The 21,697-nt window shown below is 39.8% G+C and overlaps 1 protein-coding gene and 1 non-coding gene across 6 annotated transcripts in view; one reads left to right on the forward strand and one right to left on the reverse strand.

The window, feature by feature from the left end:
* Positions 1–21,697, forward strand: part of OSBPL1A (oxysterol binding protein like 1A) — a 221,838-nt gene that overhangs the window by 152,935 nt on the left and 47,206 nt on the right. For all 5 annotated transcript variants that reach the window (XM_004020467.5, XM_012103464.4, XM_027960780.2 and 2 more), the window contains one exon: positions 1,425–1,581. In XM_004020467.5, the coding sequence (XP_004020516.1) occupies positions 1,425–1,581 (157 nt within the window). The remainder of the gene's footprint in view (positions 1–1,424; positions 1,582–21,697) is intronic.
* LOC114110510 (U6 spliceosomal RNA) lies at positions 19,874–19,980 on the reverse strand. The gene has a single exon (XR_003586762.1). It is a non-coding gene; the product is annotated as a U6 spliceosomal RNA (small nuclear RNA).

The following is a 21,697-nucleotide window of genomic DNA, read 5'->3' on the forward strand; positions in this document are numbered from 1 at the left end:
GGAATAACCGTCTCCTGTCACTGGCTATGCAGGTTTTCAGTGTTTTGCAATAAAATGTTACTACCTGCCAAAATTGACAGTGAAAAATAAATATCCCTTAAACTTAACATTAAAATATTTTTCATTGCTATAAGGTATATGTCAGGACAAAAAGCTATATTTATAGAAAATGAAGATAACTTCCCTAGTACTGAGTTTTTGGGCAGATAACTTGCACCATTCCGAGGGTCCAGAGTTTAAGGTGTGCTGGGCAAGCTGCAGCTGTGTAGCAATTGTTACTAATCAGTTCTAATGTGATATAAAGAAGGGCCCATGATTTGGGCTGAGCTGCAGAATGTAGTAGTGGGAAAAGAAAGTACTATTTCCTGAGCACCATAATACATACTAGGCAGATGGGTGAAACTTTTATTTAAATAGGGAGTTTGCTTGCATGTATGTAGGAGGACTTCCCTAGAGCAGAGGACAGTTGTGTGTATGGTCATCTGCTGAAGGATAGTTGCACGTTATCTGGAATTGACTTATTAATATAAATGTAGGCATCGTTTAAAGTCTCTTGGAGATTGAGTGGCTGCTACTTTGAATGTTATGCAGAACATTATATATATATGCATATATATGTGTTAAATTTATATATATGCAGAACGTTAAAGAGTCTGAAAACCCAACTAACAAACCAGGAGAGCGTCAGCAAGCTCATTAACCCCAGAGCACCTTGGAGGTGCTGAAAGGAAAGGAAGGCCATGTGTGTGCGCCTGAAAACTATACCGTATTGTATGGAAAGAAGTTGTCCTGCTATTCCCGATCAGGCAGATGGCTCCACACTCAATACACAGGCAGTTGGGAATGTGGCATTTTCATTCCTAAAAATGCCTGCCTCATAGTTAGATTCTCTATGGCTACTTCAGGCTGTTGCTGTTGAGAATTTAAGTAATATAAAAACCAGAAGTGTTTTTTTAAGTATTTAAAAATTACCTTTGTACCTCTAGTATCATATGAAATGTATGCTTTCCCCAAGTACATCCAACTGTAACTTTTTCTTTATATATGAATTTTTTAAAAAAGCTTTTTCAAAGTTATGTTTAAACTGCTTTGAGAAGGGAAGGAAAACAACAACTTCTTTTAGAGGGGACACCACTGAATACAATTTCCTAAAGAATTAGGTAATCTTTGTAAAGTCTCTTTTAATGTATGAAATCTGTTTAATTGTAAGTTTATATAATCCTGTATCCATTTTCTAAATCCCCTTTAGCCTTACTGGGTGCAGGTTCTCTGAAATCCCTGAGGAGGAGGTAACGGCTGGATTGTTGAAGGACAAAGTAGGCTGCTTAAGTTTCAAAGCCTGATGCATGAAGGGAGGGAATCCATTGTTACGGCAGCCTCGCACCAAAGCCCAGTTCATTGACTGTGAACCTGCTCTGCCGCAGATTCCGAGTCCGAAGGGTCCCTGAGCAGACTGGAAGCAGTGACCGCACACTCCTTTGACGAGGAAGCAGAAGCCCCGAGCAGTAGACAGCACAGAATGTCCGAAGGCAAGGACTGTGGTGGTGGAGACGCGCTCTCCAATGGCATCAAAAAACACAGGTAGGAAGGCCTTTCCCAGCCAACACTGCCGCCTCTGTTCTCAAGCGCATTTGGGTTTGTAAACCAAAGTGTGTGGCCGAGTCCTTATTTTTTATTTTGCTTTTTCCTCTCTGCTGAACATGTATATTGCTCTAGCACCTCAAGGAAAGGATTCGACTTAAATACTTAGTCCATTTACAGAAAGAACATCATCAGCTGTCATTGCAGGAACTAAGCTCAAAACGTGGTTTTGGCTACCATGATTTTAGGGAACCGTAAATCCTTCAACTGGCTGTTTAGAAAGGCTCTTCAAGCTCCCTGTTGAAAGTGATGCTGGCTTCCTTTTTTTGAGCATGCATCTTTAATGACTCTGCCTCTCAATGCTATTTTAGTTTCTTGTCATTTGATCTTCCTGTTGGCTTTGTTAACAATGGATGGTAATATTGCCTGCTTATTGAAACAATTTAGTTACATTTAAACAGAGACTTTTATTAAGACCTGGGGTTTGTTGAACATAGCCCTTTAATACTGTCTAATAACATTAGTATTGTTTTTTTATTCCCTTGATGATTTAGTCCTAGAGATTGTCCCAGTTTAATGAGATGTCACAGACACTGGAGTTCTCTGGTTTCACACAAGTTTATAGGCACAGTGCCTTGTGTACATGCTGGTATTCATAGGGTACAATATTTTATCAAATTGTCAGTGAAAACTGTATTCTGTTGTCATTGTAAAAAGCACTTTGGGGATAAGTAGTTATTAATTTCTACAAGTTTTTTTTTTTTTTTTTTACTGTTTAATATTTATAGATTTGTATAGCTTTAACTTTGTTTCTCTATAGGATTCTGGCTACCATTGGTCTCAAATGTTGTTGTACTGAAAAATGGTACTCAGCACTTCTGATATGTATCTGTCCCATGTTAACAAGGAATGTTTTTTCTTTGTACTTATTTGAAAAAAATCAGTGAGTTTTAGAAAACAGACCAGAGTTTTCTTCTGTGCAGTTAGAGGGTATCTTCTAAACATGCTTGTTGGTGTTTATCTTTTGATGGAGGTTATCACAGCAGCTGTTGTCCTGAGCCGTGAGGGCCCATCCTGACTCTGCGCTGCAGTTGCTATCCTCTCCTTTATGGTCTGGGACTCAGTTCTGTGCAGGCCATAAAGTACCTAAGTGTAAACCCAGCAGATCTCAGTTTCCTGGCCTCTAAAGAGAAGACAGCCTTTAACTGTTTAACATACATCATGATGGTCTATTGACAACACAGGAGAAATCTTTGGAATGTTCAAAGTACACAAGTAGTGAGATAGAATCGTTAAGATATCGGAAGGAACACTGTGCTTATTAGATGCTGTCAGAGCCTATGGCTGAAGGGGGAATTTCTTGGCTTTTCAAAAGCCTGGGAGCCTGTTTGTGTGTGTGCCATAATGCATCATAACAGGAGTTATTTTGCATCTGACAGAAATTTATTATATTAATACTGTATTCATGTAGTCTGTGTTCTCTCTTATTAGTCCAACCCAGAATGGCGCAGATGTGGAAGTCTCTTCCCTTAAACCCCCCACCCCAACTGCCTCCCGTCCCCTGCTGCACTTGAAGTCACTTTATCTATTTCATGTTCTTAGCCAACGGAAGTACTTAGGCTTTACTTTCTGTAGTATGGATTATGGAAACAACAGGTTCCCCCCAAATATAATATATGAAGCCACTGCAGACCCTGTTCCTATTCCTCTCTGGTGTGTCAGCATGGAGTCCCTAGGAGAGTGCCCACCACACGGGCGGCACTCGGTGTAAGTGACCTCTTTTAACTCTGTTTACTCTCCTTCTCCTCAACAACGATCTGCTTAACTCTGGAGAACCTCTGCCCTCTTGTTCCCTTTTCTACCCCCTTATCATAGGATGACATCATGGAGTGCAGTTTGAAAAATCTCTGACCCAGAGAATCATAAGCTGTAAGGCCTATGTCGTGGTCATTTAATGTAAAACAAGGTATGCCAGACTCATTGAGTTTATTTCTATGATAATTAAAACAGAGATATTATGGATCTTTAATCCATCCTATGTGATGATTACCACAAAAATAATTCATCTGTTGGCTAGGTAAATTAACTCATCTCTTAAATAAAAATTTGGACTAAATGAACTGAGTTCTCCTCTCACTCTGAAAGTCTTGTGATCGCTAACTGAAATCTTGGAAACATGGTTTTTCTACCATATTGACGTTTAGGAAACTTCTACAATGTCTTTTGATATGATTAGACTTGGGGAGAAAAAGTATTTTGTGTTTTTTAATTCACTCTGAATTCCTGATAGGCTGTGTACTCTGCTGGCCGTTGATCTTTTCTGTGGTTCTGTGCATGTCTTTGGGCTTTTAGGTTAGTTGTAGAGAAATATCAACAGAATCAGAGACTGATTTAAGACCTAGAACCAAAAATAGTGCAGAGACGGAAAACATACAAAATAAGTGCTTTGTTTTGATGGCACTTTTTTCCAGAAAATACATTGAGTTGCCTTGTGGAAGGTTAGCTTTCACCATTCTGGTCAGGTTTATGTTTATAGGGCTTATTGTCGTCTCGGTGGTCTGTGTTCTGTGGGATCAGTTCTCTAGTCTTGGGCCCAATTTATTACACTTACTCTGAGCTCTCCTCTTTTAACGTTTTAGGAGTTTGACCTAAGGTATAATTGGTACAGATACTGATATTTATCTAATCTGGATATATATAATGTGAAAGATGCTAACGTAGAACAGGCTAGTCAGAATCTGAAATGTTGGATTCATGTTATGATGCTATAAATGGTATTCCCAGTATTACTAGATTAAAAGATAAAAGCCTATGATCATCCTAATAAAGAAAAAACATTCAATGAAATTAGGCATTCATGATTAATAAACATCAGCAAATTACAAATGGAAGAGAACTCCTTTAATCTGGTTAAAAGTTGGAACAAAAAAATACTTGATAATGAACTATAAACAACAGTTCTAATTTCAGGAATAAGAGAAGGATGCCTGCCATCACCTTTTCTGTTCAACATTGTTCAGAGGCCATGGCTAGAGACATAACACAGCCCCCAGATTTAGGAATAAACAGAACCATAGATGTCTACAGATAAATCATTATAGTTACGATGAAAGTTTGGCAAGGTTGCTTTGCTACAAAGTCAGCTAACTATTAATACATTTCTGTGCACCATCAACAGACAAAAACTGCAGTTAAACCTGGGGGTGGAGGTCGATTTTAGAATATTTATTAAAAAGTCACTTACCATGAAACGAATACTGAAGGATATAAAACTTATCAAGAAGGAAAAGTCATTATCATAAGTTTGATTTACCAAATTGATCTATCGACTCAAACATGCTTTTAAGTGAAGTTGCACTTTACCTTGGAAGTTGGAAAATGGTTTCTGAGCTATATCTTTAAGCTCAGAGGGCTTTGAGGAGCCAAGATACTGCTCAAGAACCTGGTTTGAGGGAGGGAAGGCATTTGCCTGACTAAATGCCAAGTTGATTACAAATCTTTGGTGCAGAATTGTCCTGCAGGCAAGACTGAGCTGAAGAATGAAAGTAAAAGGTCCAAAGACCCAGACGTATAAGGAAACCTGGTATATGTAAGAGAGGCAACATAGCAGATTGTGGAGGGAAAAAATGGACTGTTAGGTTAGTGCTGCTGGGAGAATCATTTAATACAGGAAAAAAAAAAAAGGAAATGGCCCTCTATTTCACAAATATAAATTAAATTCTAGATGAACCAAACATAAATGTGTAAGGCCAGAACTTAATAAAATTTTCATAAGAAAATGTAAAAATACCTTTGCAATTTTAAAATAAAGAAGGGTTTTTTACAACAGAAATGTGATAGGGACTAAGTTTTATCTGACTCTAATTAATGTACTTGTTCTTGATGTATTTACCTGAATAAAAGCCTTGCATTCTTTCATAAATGTGGCCAAGAATCTTAAATGTTTAGTTTGCTGAAGTGGTAGATTCAGACTGTAGACAATCCCTTAGTTTACCCTTGGTTTATCCCTCGTGACTACTTTAGAATTATTGGGTGACTGAATAACAGCTGTTTTCTGTGTGTGAAGAATATCCTGACATGTTGAAGTCAAACACAAAGGTTGAGAATATAAGTTAAGGCAGCCTGCCAAGAAGTAGGATTATACTGAGAAAATGTTGTTAGTTGTGTATAAAAATTATTCAGCTTCTGATATATTTTATCAGTAGTACAAACCCACCTGGACTTCCCTGGTGGCTCAGCAGTAAAGAATCAACCTGTCAAAGCAGGAGATGTGGGTTCAGTCCCTGGATTGGGAAGATCCCCTGGAGAAGGAAATGGCACCTCAGTCCAGTATTCTTGCCTGAAAAATCCCATGGACAGAGGAGTCTGGTGGGCTACAGTCCAGGGGGTTGCAAAGAGCGAGGCATTACTGAGCACACACGCACACATAGAATTACTAGCAAGTCACCCCACTCAGAGGCCCGAAGGTACCCTGGGCAGAAAAACACCCTTGTCTGTCAGGAAATGTTTGGGGTAGCTCCTTGTCATGTAGTGACCAGGGGTCTAGAGACACCTAAGGACCTAGGGGGAAGAGCCTTGCCCAGAATTAGCCAGATTTGAGGTAGTGCCTGGGGCTTCCCAGGTGGTGCTAGTGGTAAAGAACTCGCCTGCCAATGCAGGAAACACAAGAGACTCAGGTTCGATCCCTGGGTTGGGAAGATCCCCTGGAAGAGGGCTTGGCAACCCACTCCAGTATTCTTGCCTGGGAAATTCCATTGACAGAGGAGCCTGGTTGCGCTACAGTCCATAGGGTCACAAAGAGTCAGACACGACTGAAGCATGCAGGTTCCAGAGACACCGTGTTTTATGCTCTCACGTTACTCCCTGACTCAGGATACTTGTTTTCTCTGGAAAGCAGAGGACTGTAATTGAAAAAAAAAAAAAAAAAGTATCACTAGAAGCTCACGCAGCTCTCCTGTGGGGCCTTGCTCATTAACAAAGCAGACCCCAGCCTGTGTCACTAGCCCAAGCGAGAAGAGTGCTCGGGACCAGGAAACAGGTAACAGCTCAAGGAGAGAAGGTTGAGAGAGAAGGTGCTGTGTCCTCTAAAGAGAGAAGCTGGGCCAGAGACAATCCTGTCTCTGGAACCGTGGGTCTCTGTCATCAGAGGACACGGAGACTGGCAAGTTGGATGACAGTGGCTAACGCTGAGGAGTAAGAGCCAGCAGGCCACTCCGATTCCACGCGGCACCTGTCTCTCCGGCAAAAACATATTTGGAGATTCCTTGACCAGGAGAGGGGATTGCCAGCTTGGCAGATGGGGGTTAGTCAACCAGCAAAGAGAGTTCAAAAGATAACCTGAAACAATAAGAAAAACTTTATCTAGGGTAAGAAGCTGGCAGGCTGTGGTCACTTGGGGTTATGTTAAGAAAGGGGGAAAAAGGTAGTATGAGTCAAGATTTATAATAATTATCTTCACAAACCAAAGTGGACTTGCTGAACTTACTGCCAAGAGTGACTCTAGGAAAATGAAGGCATCTTTTTTTTTTTTTTTTAAGGCTTCCTGAGGGTTTCTTTTTCTTTTCTTCAATATTTATGTGTTTGGTTGCATCAAGTCTTACTTGCGGCACTTAGGATCTGTCGTTGCAGTACACCAGCCCTCTAGTTGTGGCCCTCGGGCTTAGTTGCGCCAGGGCATGGGGGATCCTAGCTCCCCGACCGGGGATTGAACCTGTGACCCTGAATTACAAGGCAGATTCTTGACCACTGAGAAAGTCCTGGAGGCTTCTTTCTAGAGAACTCAACCTCTTCCCAACCAATTTTAAAAAGTCAGTTAAAAGGAGTTGCTCTTTTGAAAGAAAGAGCCGAGGCTTAGATGCCCACAGGCCCATCTTCTGATCTTGCCCTGACCCCTAAAATGCCTCTTGGGAGCTTGGGGATCTATAAAACACAGTTGGAAAAACACAGACTCTTTCCAGTAACACTTGGTCATGCTTAGGAATTCTAAGCAAAATACTTAACAGTTAAAAATTCTGGGGCTTCCCAGGATGCTAGTGATAGAGAACCTGCCTGCCTTTGCAGGAGACACAAGAGACACAGGTTCGATCCTTGGGTCGGGAACATCCCCTGGAGAAGGAAATGGTAGTATTCTTGTCCGGAGAATCCCATGGACAGAGGAGCCTGGTGGGCTGCAGCCCGTGGGGTCTCAAAGGGTTGGACACGACTGAGCAGCTTAGCACACAGCATGAGCAGATTTCAATTCTGTTGGTCTCATTTGCTTTGATGTTAGTCAGTTGGGTTTTTCTTCAACAGCTCTTTAAAAATGCATGTGTATATGTGTGTGTGCAAAGATGATTCTCTTTAAAAATATTTAATTGGTGATTCATGTGGTTCAAAATTCAGAAATGTAATAGGGTATATTTTGCAAATTTTAACTTCCACTTTTTAAACTCCCACTCTTCTGCCTTTTCCCAATTGCAATCATCAATACATACAATTTTGTTTTTCACACTAATGATAGAAAATGCAGGCATACAGTTCTTGCCCTTGCTTTTTAAAAATACATATGTGCCAAGTTATTTGTTTGACAAATATATTTTGATGAGCTACTATTAATGCCATATTCTATTCAAAGTGCTGAGGTTACAGTAATGAACAAGCCAAGCCCTTGTTCTGTTGAAGTGCCCATTTCTGAATTGAGGGAGATTGAGAATCTTTCTGTGATCTATCTGTACTTTTTTCCTGTGAATTGCTAATACATCTTGCCTATTTTTTTCTAGGAGTGTTCAACTTACTAATTTTTAGCTGCTCTGTAATACCATTACTAGCTTTTTGTATGTGATACTAGTTGAAAATATTTTTTTCTAGGTTTGTCAAAAGGGACGATAATTCTTAGAAAAATCTCTAATTCCTCCCACATAGCAGATAATTACCATGTAATTCTTATCACTATATGTCCTTTGAAAAAAATGTGACCTAGAAAAGTGTAGCTATTAAGAGTTACTTGGGTTTGATCTCATATCTACCACATTCCTGACTGTAAGCAAGTTGTAATCACTTTGAAATCCAACTTCTTCTGTAAAAAGGATATAATAACAGGGTCTACCTTGTTGGGTTGTTGTGATAATTCAATGAGATAATCTTTGCAAAGGAATCATAGTGATTTTTACTCATTAAATCTCAGGTGCTGTTATTAGTAGAAAACTAATAAACCTTAAGCAAAAGTAAATAAATGGAACTTTTTTTTTTTTTTTTTTAGTTCATAAGAAAAGGACTTTGGATGGGTTTTAGAAGTTTACTTTGGCCTTTGAAATTTGGGAAACAGGTTGTTGTTCAGTTGCTAAGTCACTTTTGACTCTTTGCAAGCCCATGGACTGCAGCACACCAGTCTTCCTGTCCTTCACTGACTCCCAGAGTTCGCTTAAACTCATCTCCATTGAGTTGGTGATGCCATCCAACCATCTCATCCTCTGTCGCCCCCTTCTCCTCCTGCCCTCCATCTTTTCCAGCATCAGGGTCTTTTCCCGTGAGGCAGATCTTTGCATCAAATGGCCAGAATATTGGAACTTCAGCTTGAGCATCAGTCCTTCCAGTGAATATTCAGGGAAACAAGTAGCTAAAATAAAAGTGTTTATTTTGAAATACAATTGTTTTCTTTTGAATGCGAGATAAGGAAAACTATCTCTTATGGTTCCTTTTCATTATATTTTATAAGGACATTTTAAAGTAATGGTTACATCTAAACATAGTTTTTCTTCATTAAGATTACAAAGGTATGGCCGGTTGTAAGCTTATGTTGTCAGAAGTGTAAACAAAAGGTGACTAGAGGCTTGAAGCCTGTTATTCATTCCTTAGTCCCTTGATATTACCTTCCCCATGCAGAGGTCTCATTACTTCTCTTTTCTATCCCTAGGCTTCTTGAATCTCTTAGGTAAATATCCATTTTCTATTTCAGGTTTGCTTTATATGCACTTATAATCCTCAGAATGTCAGAAGAAAGAAGAAATTAAATATTTAATAAAATGTGTTTCCTTGCTTGGCATCTTACTCTATTTGAAGATGCAGCCTCCTTCTCTTCCATGTGCATAAACACAAGGTTCTGAGTGCTTGGGAAATAGTCAGTGTAGCTTAGTCTTTTAATGGTCTGCCTTATTCTGTTTACTCTGGCCATTTCTTAATGGTAATTCATAGACTGGGCATCTTGGCTTTTGATGACCGGTGGGATTTGGTCTTTACAAACACATCGAAGTGTCTTCCATTGGAACCGTGCCAACCTGAATTTTGCCTGAAGGAGAAAACAGCCTCAGGGGACATAGAGTTCTGTATTGTTTGTTGTGCTTGTTAACACAGAAAGATTTTCCTATTTTAGATGGCACCATATATAATAATAAGGAGTTGTTATTGTTGTTGAATTGCTCAGTCGTGTCCAACTCTTTGTGACACCATGGCCTATAGCCTGCTAGGCTACTCTGTCCATGGGATTTCCCAGGCAAGAATACTGGAGTGGGTTGCTATTTTTTTCTCCAGGGGATCTTCCCAACTCAGGGATCAAACCCCAGCCTCCTGCATTGCAGGTAGACTCTTTACCATCTGAGCTACCAGGGACGTGAGTAAGGATTTGCAAGATGTAAATTAGGAAAGTTATTTTGTTTTCAAAACAAAAAGATCCTTTAACCGTTTCTTTGCCTTGTACCTTTAAAATCTTTGGAAAACGTGGTTCATGCACAACTCTTTACACAGCTCATTCAAGCCTTGTAGAATGTGACAGATCCTATTCATGGGGTACAGCCTGTTGTTGAGTCATGTTTGGTACAGCACCATGCTCAGCCAGGATATGAAGTCTAAGCATGAGCTGCCATTCCGCTGCAGTGAGGATTCTCAGAGCCAATTCCTTGCTCTTCTGGAAAAGACTCACATTAATTACACATCCTGGTTCTCGAGCAGGAAGCGTTGCCTCTGTGTCTGACAAATGTGGAAAGCGTAGATGACTGTCATCAGATCTGCACACTGTGACGATATATGGGGAATATAATATGACTTGTGCTAGAGCAAAGAGACGGAGCCTGGTGTCCTACTAGAGCTGGAGTGAAATAGTGTGTTCTGGGCTGTGAGAAACCCCAGTTTCAGCAAGGCTGGCTGGGTGAACCAAGTAGATTATTTATAAACACAGATCCTTCACAATATTGTCTCGCTTTTGTGCTTTGATGTTTTGGGTCTTTGAGTCCCTTAAGTAGATTGTGAAAAATTCTAGTAGGTGAAAGTGTACCATGATAATAAAGCAATCGAGAACTGTCAACATAGTACGCTTTCCTTTTGCATCTGGTTCTGGCTAGATGACATAGCATAGCTTTGTGGCTTTGGCTAGCATTTAGCCCATCCATGCTTCATCTCTGACTTGAGCAACACCTCACAAAAGCACAGTCCAGAAGCAAGATGTTAGAACCTAGGTCTGACTGTTTGCTGGAGCCACTGTCTTCTGGCTGTAGTGTGTTAACTTCAGACCCAGAGTGCTTCTGCATCTTCAGATGCGTAATATTAATGGCCCCAACGTACATTTGGATTGTAAATTGATATATATAAGATACTTTCACAAACTCCATAGCTTTCGATTCTCAGAATAGCTCTGAGTCATAGGTAGGGCAATTATTGTTATAGCCTCAATTCAACAGATGAACAGATTGAAGCACAGAAAGTTTAATTGACTTGCCCAAGATCATTTAACAAATAAATGATAGGACCTGCAGGCAAGCCAGATATTCTGACTTCAGAGCCTCCATTATTTTCTTAAAATTTAGAGTCTTCATAGATGTTTAGAAGAACAGAGATTTATATGCTTAGGCAAATTCCTGGATTGATATTCTGAAATGTAAAACAGTCTGTCCCAGCTTTTAATCAGTGCAGTTCTGTTTGTTTCTTTTATGTAATAATTTGCAGAGAATTAACATCATCATAGTCCCAGAGAGTTTATTAATCACCCATCTGCTGTTGGCTCAGAGCTAGGCACTGTTGCTAATTACAGTGGACATGGAACGCATTTTCTGGGCCTTTGCACATTTCCACTTGTATTAACATGAGTATACAAAAGAACACATGAATGCATTGAAAATTCTGCCAGTTTCAAACAGATATAAAAATTTCTCTTCCTATAATCTCTATTGTCTACCGATTTCCTACCAAAGTAGAATATTCCAAAGGATGTAGGAGTGATTAAAGGTGTAATGTTCCATGGAAATTGTTCCTCTTCAATAACTGTGTGTTCTCTTATTATGAGTGAAGGCCAAGATTTTTGGCTTTTTTCCCAGGATTATGATTGACATTATCTTATTGGAAAGAACAAGAAAATCTCAGAAGGTGAGGTAGACTTCTTCCTCCTGACTGTTGTGTTTGAGGACACTGTGTAATCTTTATTAGCAGAAGAAACCTTCTTAGGAAAGAGAGGAATACTGTGCTTTGCAGTACAGGTATCTTACTGGGCTCCAAGAAATCAGAAAGGAAACTGGCATGTATGTCAAATAACGTCCATGGAGGTGTTATGTGTTGCAGAGAAGAAAGGAACCAGAAATTCATCTCTCCTTAGAAATTCTGTCCCTCTGATGGGTAAGCAGTCAAAAAGATCTCAGGTCACTCTAAAAGGAAGTTAAGTCAGGCTATTGATCTGGCTAAAGCAGATCACAAACTGTTATGTTCATTCTAGAAAAATGCGTGTGGTTTAAAGGGCCAGCTGCTCTCTGAACTGAAGGGCTGGTTCCTGGATATGTTTTCATCAGTCCATGTTGGCTTGGCAATGTGATGATTCTGTAGGCTTTCCTCTTAATCCAGTAATGGTATTAAAAAGTTCAGAGCTACAGAAAGAGGCAGAGTAGTGTTTGCAGAAGGATACTTAATTATCCAGTGCATATCTGCTCCTCTGTGTGTCTTCTCTTTTTGTTGACCACACCTTGCATAGTCCCCAGACTCTTGTTTTGGGGATCTGAAGCCCTTAACTGCAGTGTCCAGGTGACACGCAGCCTGTTAGACACAGCTTTGCTCCAGAGTTGTGTTCAGGTATCAACTGTTGCCATCAGGCGCTCAGGGCTACTCTGGGGTCTTGCCATACCTCACACTGCCTGCTGCCAGACTCCTAGTTCAACTGGAGCACACCCGGGTTCTAAGACGGGACCTCTCCTAGTGTAGTGTCCAAGAAACTCCTGTTATAGTCAGGAAAGGCTGCTTTCCCATTTCCTGCCAACAAAATTACTGGCAGCAAAACAGCTTTAGATCCTTTCTGGAATGTGGGAAGGTGTTAGTAGAAGATTTCGTGCTCCCTGCGTCTGTGCTGCTTAGCTGTCCACACTGCAGAGGGGCTTAGGTCAGCCTTTCAGATGAGACAGGGATGAAGAAACTGGCTCTGACTTGTACTGCGCGCAGCAGCTTGCATTTTGTCTGTGTTCTCTGTCTTTAAGACCATTTCCTTTAGGTCTTAGATGACCTTATCATGACCTGCTCTCTATACTTCATTAGTTTACATCTGTTCCAGCCCCCTCATTGCATGAAGTCTTAGTTAATTCTTTGAGATAAGCTGAGCAGAGAATACATACTCTGTCCCTAAGTTAAGTAAGGTCGGCCTTAACTTAACGTGTCATGCCTTCTTGCCAGCTGTGCCAAACACCATTCAGTAGGCTTGACGTGAGGAAATCCTGTTGCCCAAGGGGCCAATTTCTCTCTAAACTGAACGACTGCTTTCTGGGTATGTGTTCATCGGTCCATGTTGGCTTGGCGGTGTGATGTTTCTGTAGGCTTTCCTCTTAATCTGGTAAAGGTAATAAACTAACAAGAATAGGAAGTCAATTTATTACGTTACTGAAGTTGGACAAAGAATTCTAAATTTTAGAAAGCCATATGGAAAGCAATTTGAAATTTTAAATATGCATTTTAACTTATTAAAATGAAAATAAGTAATAGCTCTTATAAAGCAAGGCCATATAATCACCTTCATCTCCTTGCTATATAGAGCCAGATTTATTAAGTGATAATTACAGGCTTTTCATAATTTAAGAGATCAAAATGAAAAATAATCTTTAAAATACACTGCAAAACCAGATAGCAATATCAGATAATTACATAAAGTTACCACAGTAAGCTTAAAATAGGAAACCAAGTTGTTGGACTTTTAAAAATATGCATAGTCCCTGAAAAGGCTCTGGACTAGTCTTAAGGATCTCATCTTAGACTTGTACGGACTTTCTTCTAAGACTAAAGGCTGATTTCAACATGAAGATGTCTAGGAGCAGATTAAATACCCAGCTGTCCACCTAACCCCATGACCTGCATGTCTGACTCAGCCCTAAGTTAGGTGCTGATTCTGGGTATGCAGAGAGAACTTGCAACTCCTCTGTTTGTCCGAATTCAAGTCTGGAAGTTGATAGAAGATACATTACAATATCAGTGTACTCATTGATATTGTAATCAGTCCAAGCTTGCTTCTGTTGAAAATGGAGATAGACAGATTTTAGAAACGTCATTGTATTGTATAGATATATTTTAGTTATTTTGTGTTGATACTAATATATTACACTTATGAAATGTTTCATATAAACAGAATGCCTTTGAAGATCTTATATCTCCACATATAAGTACAACTTTATTTACTCTTCCATGACTGAAGAGTGATAGCATTTTTAAGACTATGGACATAAGTCAACTTTGGAGGGCAAGCATTGTTTTCCTTGGTTTAATGAAAACATCATTTTCATGATGAAAAAAAACCAGATTGCATCAACTTAAGCTGAAATTCCTTGAGTTGCAAGGCCAGAGAAACTTGTTTTATACCCAGATTTAAATGTTAAAGTATTGAAACAGACTCCAGAAATGAAATAACATTTTGAAACTGAAGTATCTCAACTGTAAACATTCTTGAGTATTTTGTGATCCAGCCTCCTCTTAGTCACAAAATCAATTATGGTAGTTGAAATTCAATCCATATTTATTGAATCAATTTTTTTTTAATTGACTTGTTCTAAAGTTTCCTAAAGATACCTTGTGGAAAGCGGATGACCCCTTTGCTGACTGTCTATGCCAGTGCTTCTATAAACTAGTCTTTTGACCATTGTTGGGGAGAGGGGGTCCCCTAGGATCCTTTTAGGGAGAACCACAAGGTTAAAACAAGTTGCTTAATATTACTAAGGTATTAGCCTTTTTAAAATTACTATCCACTAATAAGCATACAGTGGAGTTTTCTAGATACTACGTGATGGTGCGACATCACTGATTCAGTGCAGGAGCAGTTATGAGCAACGAGCTATCTTCTGTAAAACCGGACATTAAAGGGACTGCAAAGGTGTTTAATAATGCCACTCTTCTTACTAAGGTATTCTTGTTTTGGACAATACAGTTACTTTTTTTCACAAAAATGTCATTTAAGTTAGCATATTTATTTTACTGTTATTAATAAGTAAAACTTGTGTTTTTTATTTTTTCTTCTGATACAGTAAGTAGTGATAGATGTAATCCACTATAAAAGAAAACTCATTGGGGTCACAAATAACCTTTAAGAATTAAGTAGATCTTAAGACCAAAAAGTTTGGGAAACCAACAAATTATAATTTCTTTTTGCTTCTTTGTTGAAGTAAATTTAGCATGCTTTGAAATTCAAGCTCTTAAATATACAATTTGATGTGTTTTGGCAAATTCATATACTCATGAAACAAACCCTCCCTCCCCCCATCAAGATGCAGACTGTTTCCATCACTCCAGAAAGTTCCCTGTAACTGCCTCCTGGTCACTAACCACCACCGCGCCCCCCCCCCGCCCCGCCCATAACCACCCTCCATTGTCATTTCTGTCACGATAGGTTATTCTTGTCTATTATTGAACTGCATTGCGGATGGAATATGCATGTGCTCTCTCTCTCTCTCTCTTTTTTTTTAAAACTTTTTGCCATGTATTGGAATACAGCCATTAACAATGTGATAGTTTTCGGTGAACAGGGACGGAACTCAGCCATACACATACATAAACATGTATCCATTCTTCCTCAAACCCAGTCCCATCCAGGCTGCTGCCTAACAATGAGCAGGGCTCCAGGTGCTGTACAGTAGTAGGTCCTTGTTGGATATCCATTTGAAACACAGCAGTGTGTTGCGTGCAATCTCTTTTTTAGCGTGGCTTTCATCGCTCAGTGTTTCTGAGAGTCATCCATGTCATGTGGTTCAGCGTTCAGTTTGTTTAATGCTGAGTGATAATGCCATCGTTTGAATGTGCAGCAGTTTGTTTCTCTGTATCCCTGTTAATGGACATTTGGGCTTTTCTCACTTGGGAGTTTTATTGAATAAAGCTGCTTTAAGCATTCTTATACACGTCTTCCTTATGGACAGTTTTTCACTTTGTTATGTAGGAGTAGCATTTGGGGGTTCTAGAGAGGGTGTGTACTTAGCTACAGAAAGTTACTGTAATGTTTGCCGAAGTCAGTGTACCATTTCTCTGTGTGAGAATTTCAGTTACACTGCAGCCTCAGCAACGTTTAATGCTTTATGGGTATAACACAGAATCACGTCCTGGTTTTAATTTACACTTCGTAAATGATTTTGAGCACTTACACATGCATTTATGAGTCAGTTTTAAAGTTTTTTTTGGGAAGTGCCTGAGGCTTATGCCCATTTTAAATTGAGCTGTATGTCTGTGTATTATTGATTTAATTTTCAAAATTAATTTTAGTGGAATATAGTTGCTTTACAGTGTTGTGTTTCTGCTGTATAGCAAAGTGAATCAGCTACATGTTTACATATATCCCTTCTCTTTTAGATTTCCTTTCCATTTGCATATAATTCAGTTTCGTTCAGTCACTCAGTCGTGTCTGACTCTTTGTGACCCCATGAATTGCAGCACACCAAGCCACACTGTCCATCACCAACTCCTGGAGTTTACTCAAATTCACATCCATTGAGTTGGTGATGCCATCCAGCATCTCATCCTCTGTCGTCCCCTTCTCCTCCTGCCCTCAATCTTTCTCAGCATCAGGGTCTTTTCCAGTGAGTCACCTCTTTGCATGGGGTGGCCAAAGTATTGGAGTTTCAGACTCAGCATCAGTCCTTCCAATTAACACCCAACTCATCTCCTTTAGGATGGACTGGTTGGATCTCCTTGCAGTCCAAGAGACTCTCAAGAGTCTTCTCCAACACCACAGTTCAAAAGCATCAATTCTTCAGCACTCAGCTTTCTTCACAGTCCAACTCTCACATCCATACATGACCACTGGAAAACCATAGCCTTGACTAGACGGACCTTTGTTGGCAAAGTAATATCTCTGCTTTTGAATATGCTATCTAGGTTGGTCATAACTTTCCTTCCAAGGAGTAAGCGTCTTTTTATTTCATGGCTGCAATCACCATCTGCAGTGATTTTGGAGCCCCCCAAAATAAAGTCTGGCACTGTTTCCACTGTTTCCCCATCTATTTGCCATGAAGTGATAGGATTGGATGCCATGATCTTCGTTTTCTCAGTGTTGAGCTTTAAGCCAACTTTTTCACTCTCCTCTTTCACTTTCATCGAGAGGCTTTTTAGCTCCTCTTCACTTTCTGCCATAAGGGTGGTGTCATCTGCATATCTGAGGTTATTGATATTTCTCCCAGCAATCTTGATTCCAGCTTGTGCTTCTTCCAGCCCAGCGTTTCTCATGATGTACTCTGCATGGAAGTTAAATAAGCAGGGTGACAATATACAGCCTTGACGTACTCCTTTCCCTATTTGGAACCAGTCCGTTGTTCCATGTCCAGTTCTAACTGATGCTTCCTGACTTGCATACAGATTTCTCAAGAGGCAGGTCAGGTGGTCTGGTATTCCCATCTCTTTCAGAATCTTCCACAGTTTATTGTGATCCACACAGTCAAAGGCTTTGGCATAGTCAGTAAGGCAGAAATAGATGTTTTTCTGGAACTCTCTTGCTTTTTCCATGATCCAGCGGATGTTGGCAATTTGATCTCTGGTTCCTCTGCCTTTTCTAAAACCAGCTTGAACATCTGGAATTTCACGGTTCACGTATTGCTGAAGCCTGGCTTGGAGAATTTTGAGCATTACTTGACTAGCGTGTGAGATGAGTGCAATTGTGTGGTAGTTTGAGCATTCTTTGGCATTGCCTTTCTTTGGGATTGGAATGAAAACTGACCTTTTCCAGTCCTGTGGCCACTGCTGAGTTTTCCAAATGTGCTGGTATATTGAGTGCAGCACTTTCACAGCATCATCTGTCAGGATTTGAAATAGCTCAATTGGAATTCCATCACCTCCACTAGCTTTGTTTGTAGTGATGCTTCCTAAGGCCCAGTTGACTTCATATTCCAGGATGTCTGGCTCTAGGTGAGTGATCACACCATTGTGATTATTTGGGTCAAAATATCTTTTTTGTACAGTTCTCCCGTGTATTCTTGCCACCTCTTCTTAATATCTTCTGGTCCATGCCATTTCTTTCCTTTATCTAGCCCATCTTTGCATGAAATGTTCCCTTGGTATCTCTCATTTTCTTGAAGAGATCTCTAGTCTTTCCCATTCTGTTCTTTTCCTCTATTTCTTTGCATTGATCGCTGAGGAAGGCTTTTTTTATCTCTTCTTGCTATTCTTTGGAACTCTGCATTCAGATGCTTATATCTTTCCTTTTCTCCTTTGCTTTTCGCCTCTCTTCTTTTCACAGATATTTGTAAGGCCTCCTCAGACAGCCATTTTGCTTTTTTGCATTTCTTTTCCACGGGGATGGTCTTGATCTCTGTTTCCTGTACAATGTCACGAACCTCCATCCATAGTTTATCAGGCACTCTATCAGATCTAGTCCCTTAAATCTATTTCTCACTTCCACTGTATAATCATAAGGGATTTGATTTAGGTCATACCTGAATGGTGTAGTAGTTTTCCCTACTTTCTTCAATTTCAGTCTGAATGTGGCAATAAGGAGTTCATGATCTGAGCCACAGTCCACTCCTAGTCTTGTTTTTCCTGACTGTATAGAGCTTCTATATCGTTGGCTACAAAGAATATATATATAATCAGTCTGATTTCAGATGTTGACCACCTGGTGATGTCCATGTGTAGAGTCTTCTCTTGTGTTGTTGGAAGAGGGTGTTTGCTTTGGCCAGTGCTTTCTCTTGGCAAAACGCTATTAGCCTTTGCCCTGCTTCATTCCGTACTCCAAGTCCAAATTTCCCTGTTACTCCAGGTGTTTCTTGACTTCCTTCTTTTGCATTCCAGTCCCCTATAATGAAAAGAACATCTTTTTTGGGTGTTAGTTCTAAAAGGTCTTGTAGGTCTTCATAGAACCTTTCAGCTTCAGCTTCTTCACCGTTCCTGGTTGGGGTATAGGCTTGGATTACCGTGATATTGAATGGTTTGCCTTGGGAATGAACAGAGATCATTCTGTCATTTTTGAGATTGCATCCAAGTACTGCATTTCAGACTTTTGTTGACCATGATGCCTACTCCATTTCTTCTAAGGGATTCCTGTCCACAGTAGTAGATATAATGGTCATCTGAGTGAAATTCACCCATTCCAGTCCACGTTAGTTCGCTGATTCCTAGAATGTCGATGTTCACTTTTGCCATCTCCTGTTTGACCACTTCCAATTTGCCTTGATTCATGGACGTGACATTCCAGGTTCCTATGCAGTATTGCTCTTTACAGCATCGGATCTTGCTTCTATCACCAGTCACGTCCACAGCTGGCTATTGTTTTTGCTTTGGCTCCATCCCTTCATTCTTTCTGGAGTTATTTCTCCACTGATCTCCAGTAGCATATTGGGCACCTACCGACCTGGGGAGTTCCTCTTTCCGTACCCTGTCATTTTGCCTTTTCATATTGTTCATGGGGTTCTCAAGGCAAGAATACTGAAGTGGCTTGCCATTCCCTTCTCCAGGGGACCATATTCTGTCAGACCTCTCCACCATGACCTGCCCATCTTGGATGGCCCCACACGGCATGGCTTAGTTTCATTGAGTTAGACAAAGCTGTGTCCGTGTTATCAGATTGGCTGGTTTCCTGTGATTATGGTTTCAGTGTGTCTGCCCTCTGATGCCCTCTCAGAACACCTACCGTCTCACTTGGGTTTCTCTTACCTTGGCGTGGGGTATCTCTTCACGGCTGCTCCAGCAAAGCACAGCCGCTGCTCCTTACCTTCGATGAGGTCACCCCTCCTGACCTTGAACGTGAAGTAGCTCCTCTCGGTCCTCCTGCGCCCATGCAGCCGCCACTCCTTGGACCTGGGATTGCTCCTCTTGGCTTCCGCCCCTGACCTCGGGCGTGGGGTAGCTCCTGTAGATTCTGATTAATTATCAATTTTATAAATATGTGGAACACTTCATGACTTTGCGGAACACTTTATGACTTTGCGTCATCCTTGAGCCGAGTCCATGCTAATCTTCTCTGTATCATTCCAGTTTTAGTATATATGCCGCTAAAGTTAGCACTGGATATAATCCTTTATCAAATATATGTTCAGTTCAGTTGCTCAGTCATGTCTGACTCTTTGCGATCCCATGAGCTGCAGCACGCCAGGCTTCCCTGTCCATCAACAACTCCCGAAGTTTACCCAAACTCATGTCCATCGAGTCGTTGACACCATCCAGCCACCTCATCCTCCATCATCCCCTTCTCCTCCTGCCTTCAATCTTTCCCAATATCAGGGTCTTTTCCAATGAGTCAGTTCTTCACATCAGGTGGCCAAAGTATTAAGAGTTTCAGCTTCAGCATCAGTCCTTCCAATCAATGTTCAGGACTGATTTCCTTTAGGAATGACATATGTAGTATGTATATTTTCTCTGAGTTGATAGCTCACCTTTCCATTGCCTTAATAATAAATAGACCTCTTAATACCTTCTTTGAACACAAGGTTTTGGTTTTATGAAATCCATTTTACAACTTTTCTCCTTTATGTTAGGGCTTTTTGGGGTTCACTCTAAGAAATCTTTGCCTCTGCTTCTCCCAAATATTATCCATTGTCCTTGGTTCTGTCTAGTATCATTAATGATGTGTGTTCTTCAGGTTAACGTCATCAGTATCTTTTAATGAGAATGACATAATAGTTTGAGAGTAAATAATAGCCCTTTTTGATTGCTATTGAAAAATTATAGGACAAATGGATTGTGGGACTCAACCTAGAGCCCTAGTTAATAGAAAACCAACTGGCATAAAATCTCAACATTTACTGAGTACCTGTGGTGTTCCAACCACAGTTTCAACAGAGTTCAGAATCTCATTTAATAAGAATATAAGTAAATGCTCAACAGGAGCCTTGCATGTCCTTCAGTAATGAGTGGAGGGTTAATAAGAGTGTTATATTCTCTATGGTTGTTTATCCTGACCAGGAGGAAGAAAGGATAGAGAGTGATCCATTTCCAAAAATGGAACTTGATACTTTTTAATTAACTTTTAAGTAAGAGTATCTTTTTGCATTAACGTTGAGATTACTAGGCTTTTTCTGCCCATTATTTTCTTTAAACGTTTATAAAAGATTTGCAAATTGTACCCCAGATGAACTATGTAAGATTTTACATAATTTGTGAAAATAAGGCTTTTAATTACTATGATAATTTACTCATGCAGCATCATTTTGAAATCTAGTCTTCAATTTTTTGAATATAATTTTTTTTTTTTAGTTTATTCCTAATGGCTTCCTTGTTTGGAAGACTTTCATTTTGGGTGTTTAGCAAACATCAGTAGTGCAAGCAAAATTACAAATGGTTAGTTTCAAATACAATCTGTGTTCTTTAGGGTTATATTTAAATTGGGACTAATGGAAGGGATGATTTGGGGGAAAAGAGAAGAATTCTGATAGCTGTAAAGGAGAGGTGATAAGCACCTAATGAGTGCAAGAAGAAACACACACAGAAGTATAAAACACATAATACATGTGTAAGTGTACACATGTAAATTTTCAGTGTTACAGTTATACATGTTTTAAAGTCTGCTTCTCTATGAAATTATTTTCTTAGATTTTTAGTTCTTAGGATTCTTTTGATCTTGAATCAAAGGTTAGAATTAGATTGTTTTATGCTTTTCTAAATATCCTAATGAATATTCTGCTAAAAATGGTTATTCCTTCAGAAGATTTAAGAAATGGATCTGAAAATATATGTTAAGGAATTTGGTTTTGAAAATGTTTCCTTAAGAGATCACTTAAAGGCA

The sequence above is a fragment of the Ovis aries genome, chromosome 23, assembly GCF_016772045.2.
Source record: "Ovis aries strain OAR_USU_Benz2616 breed Rambouillet chromosome 23, ARS-UI_Ramb_v3.0, whole genome shotgun sequence".
Taxonomy (NCBI): Eukaryota; Metazoa; Chordata; class Mammalia; order Artiodactyla; family Bovidae; genus Ovis; species Ovis aries.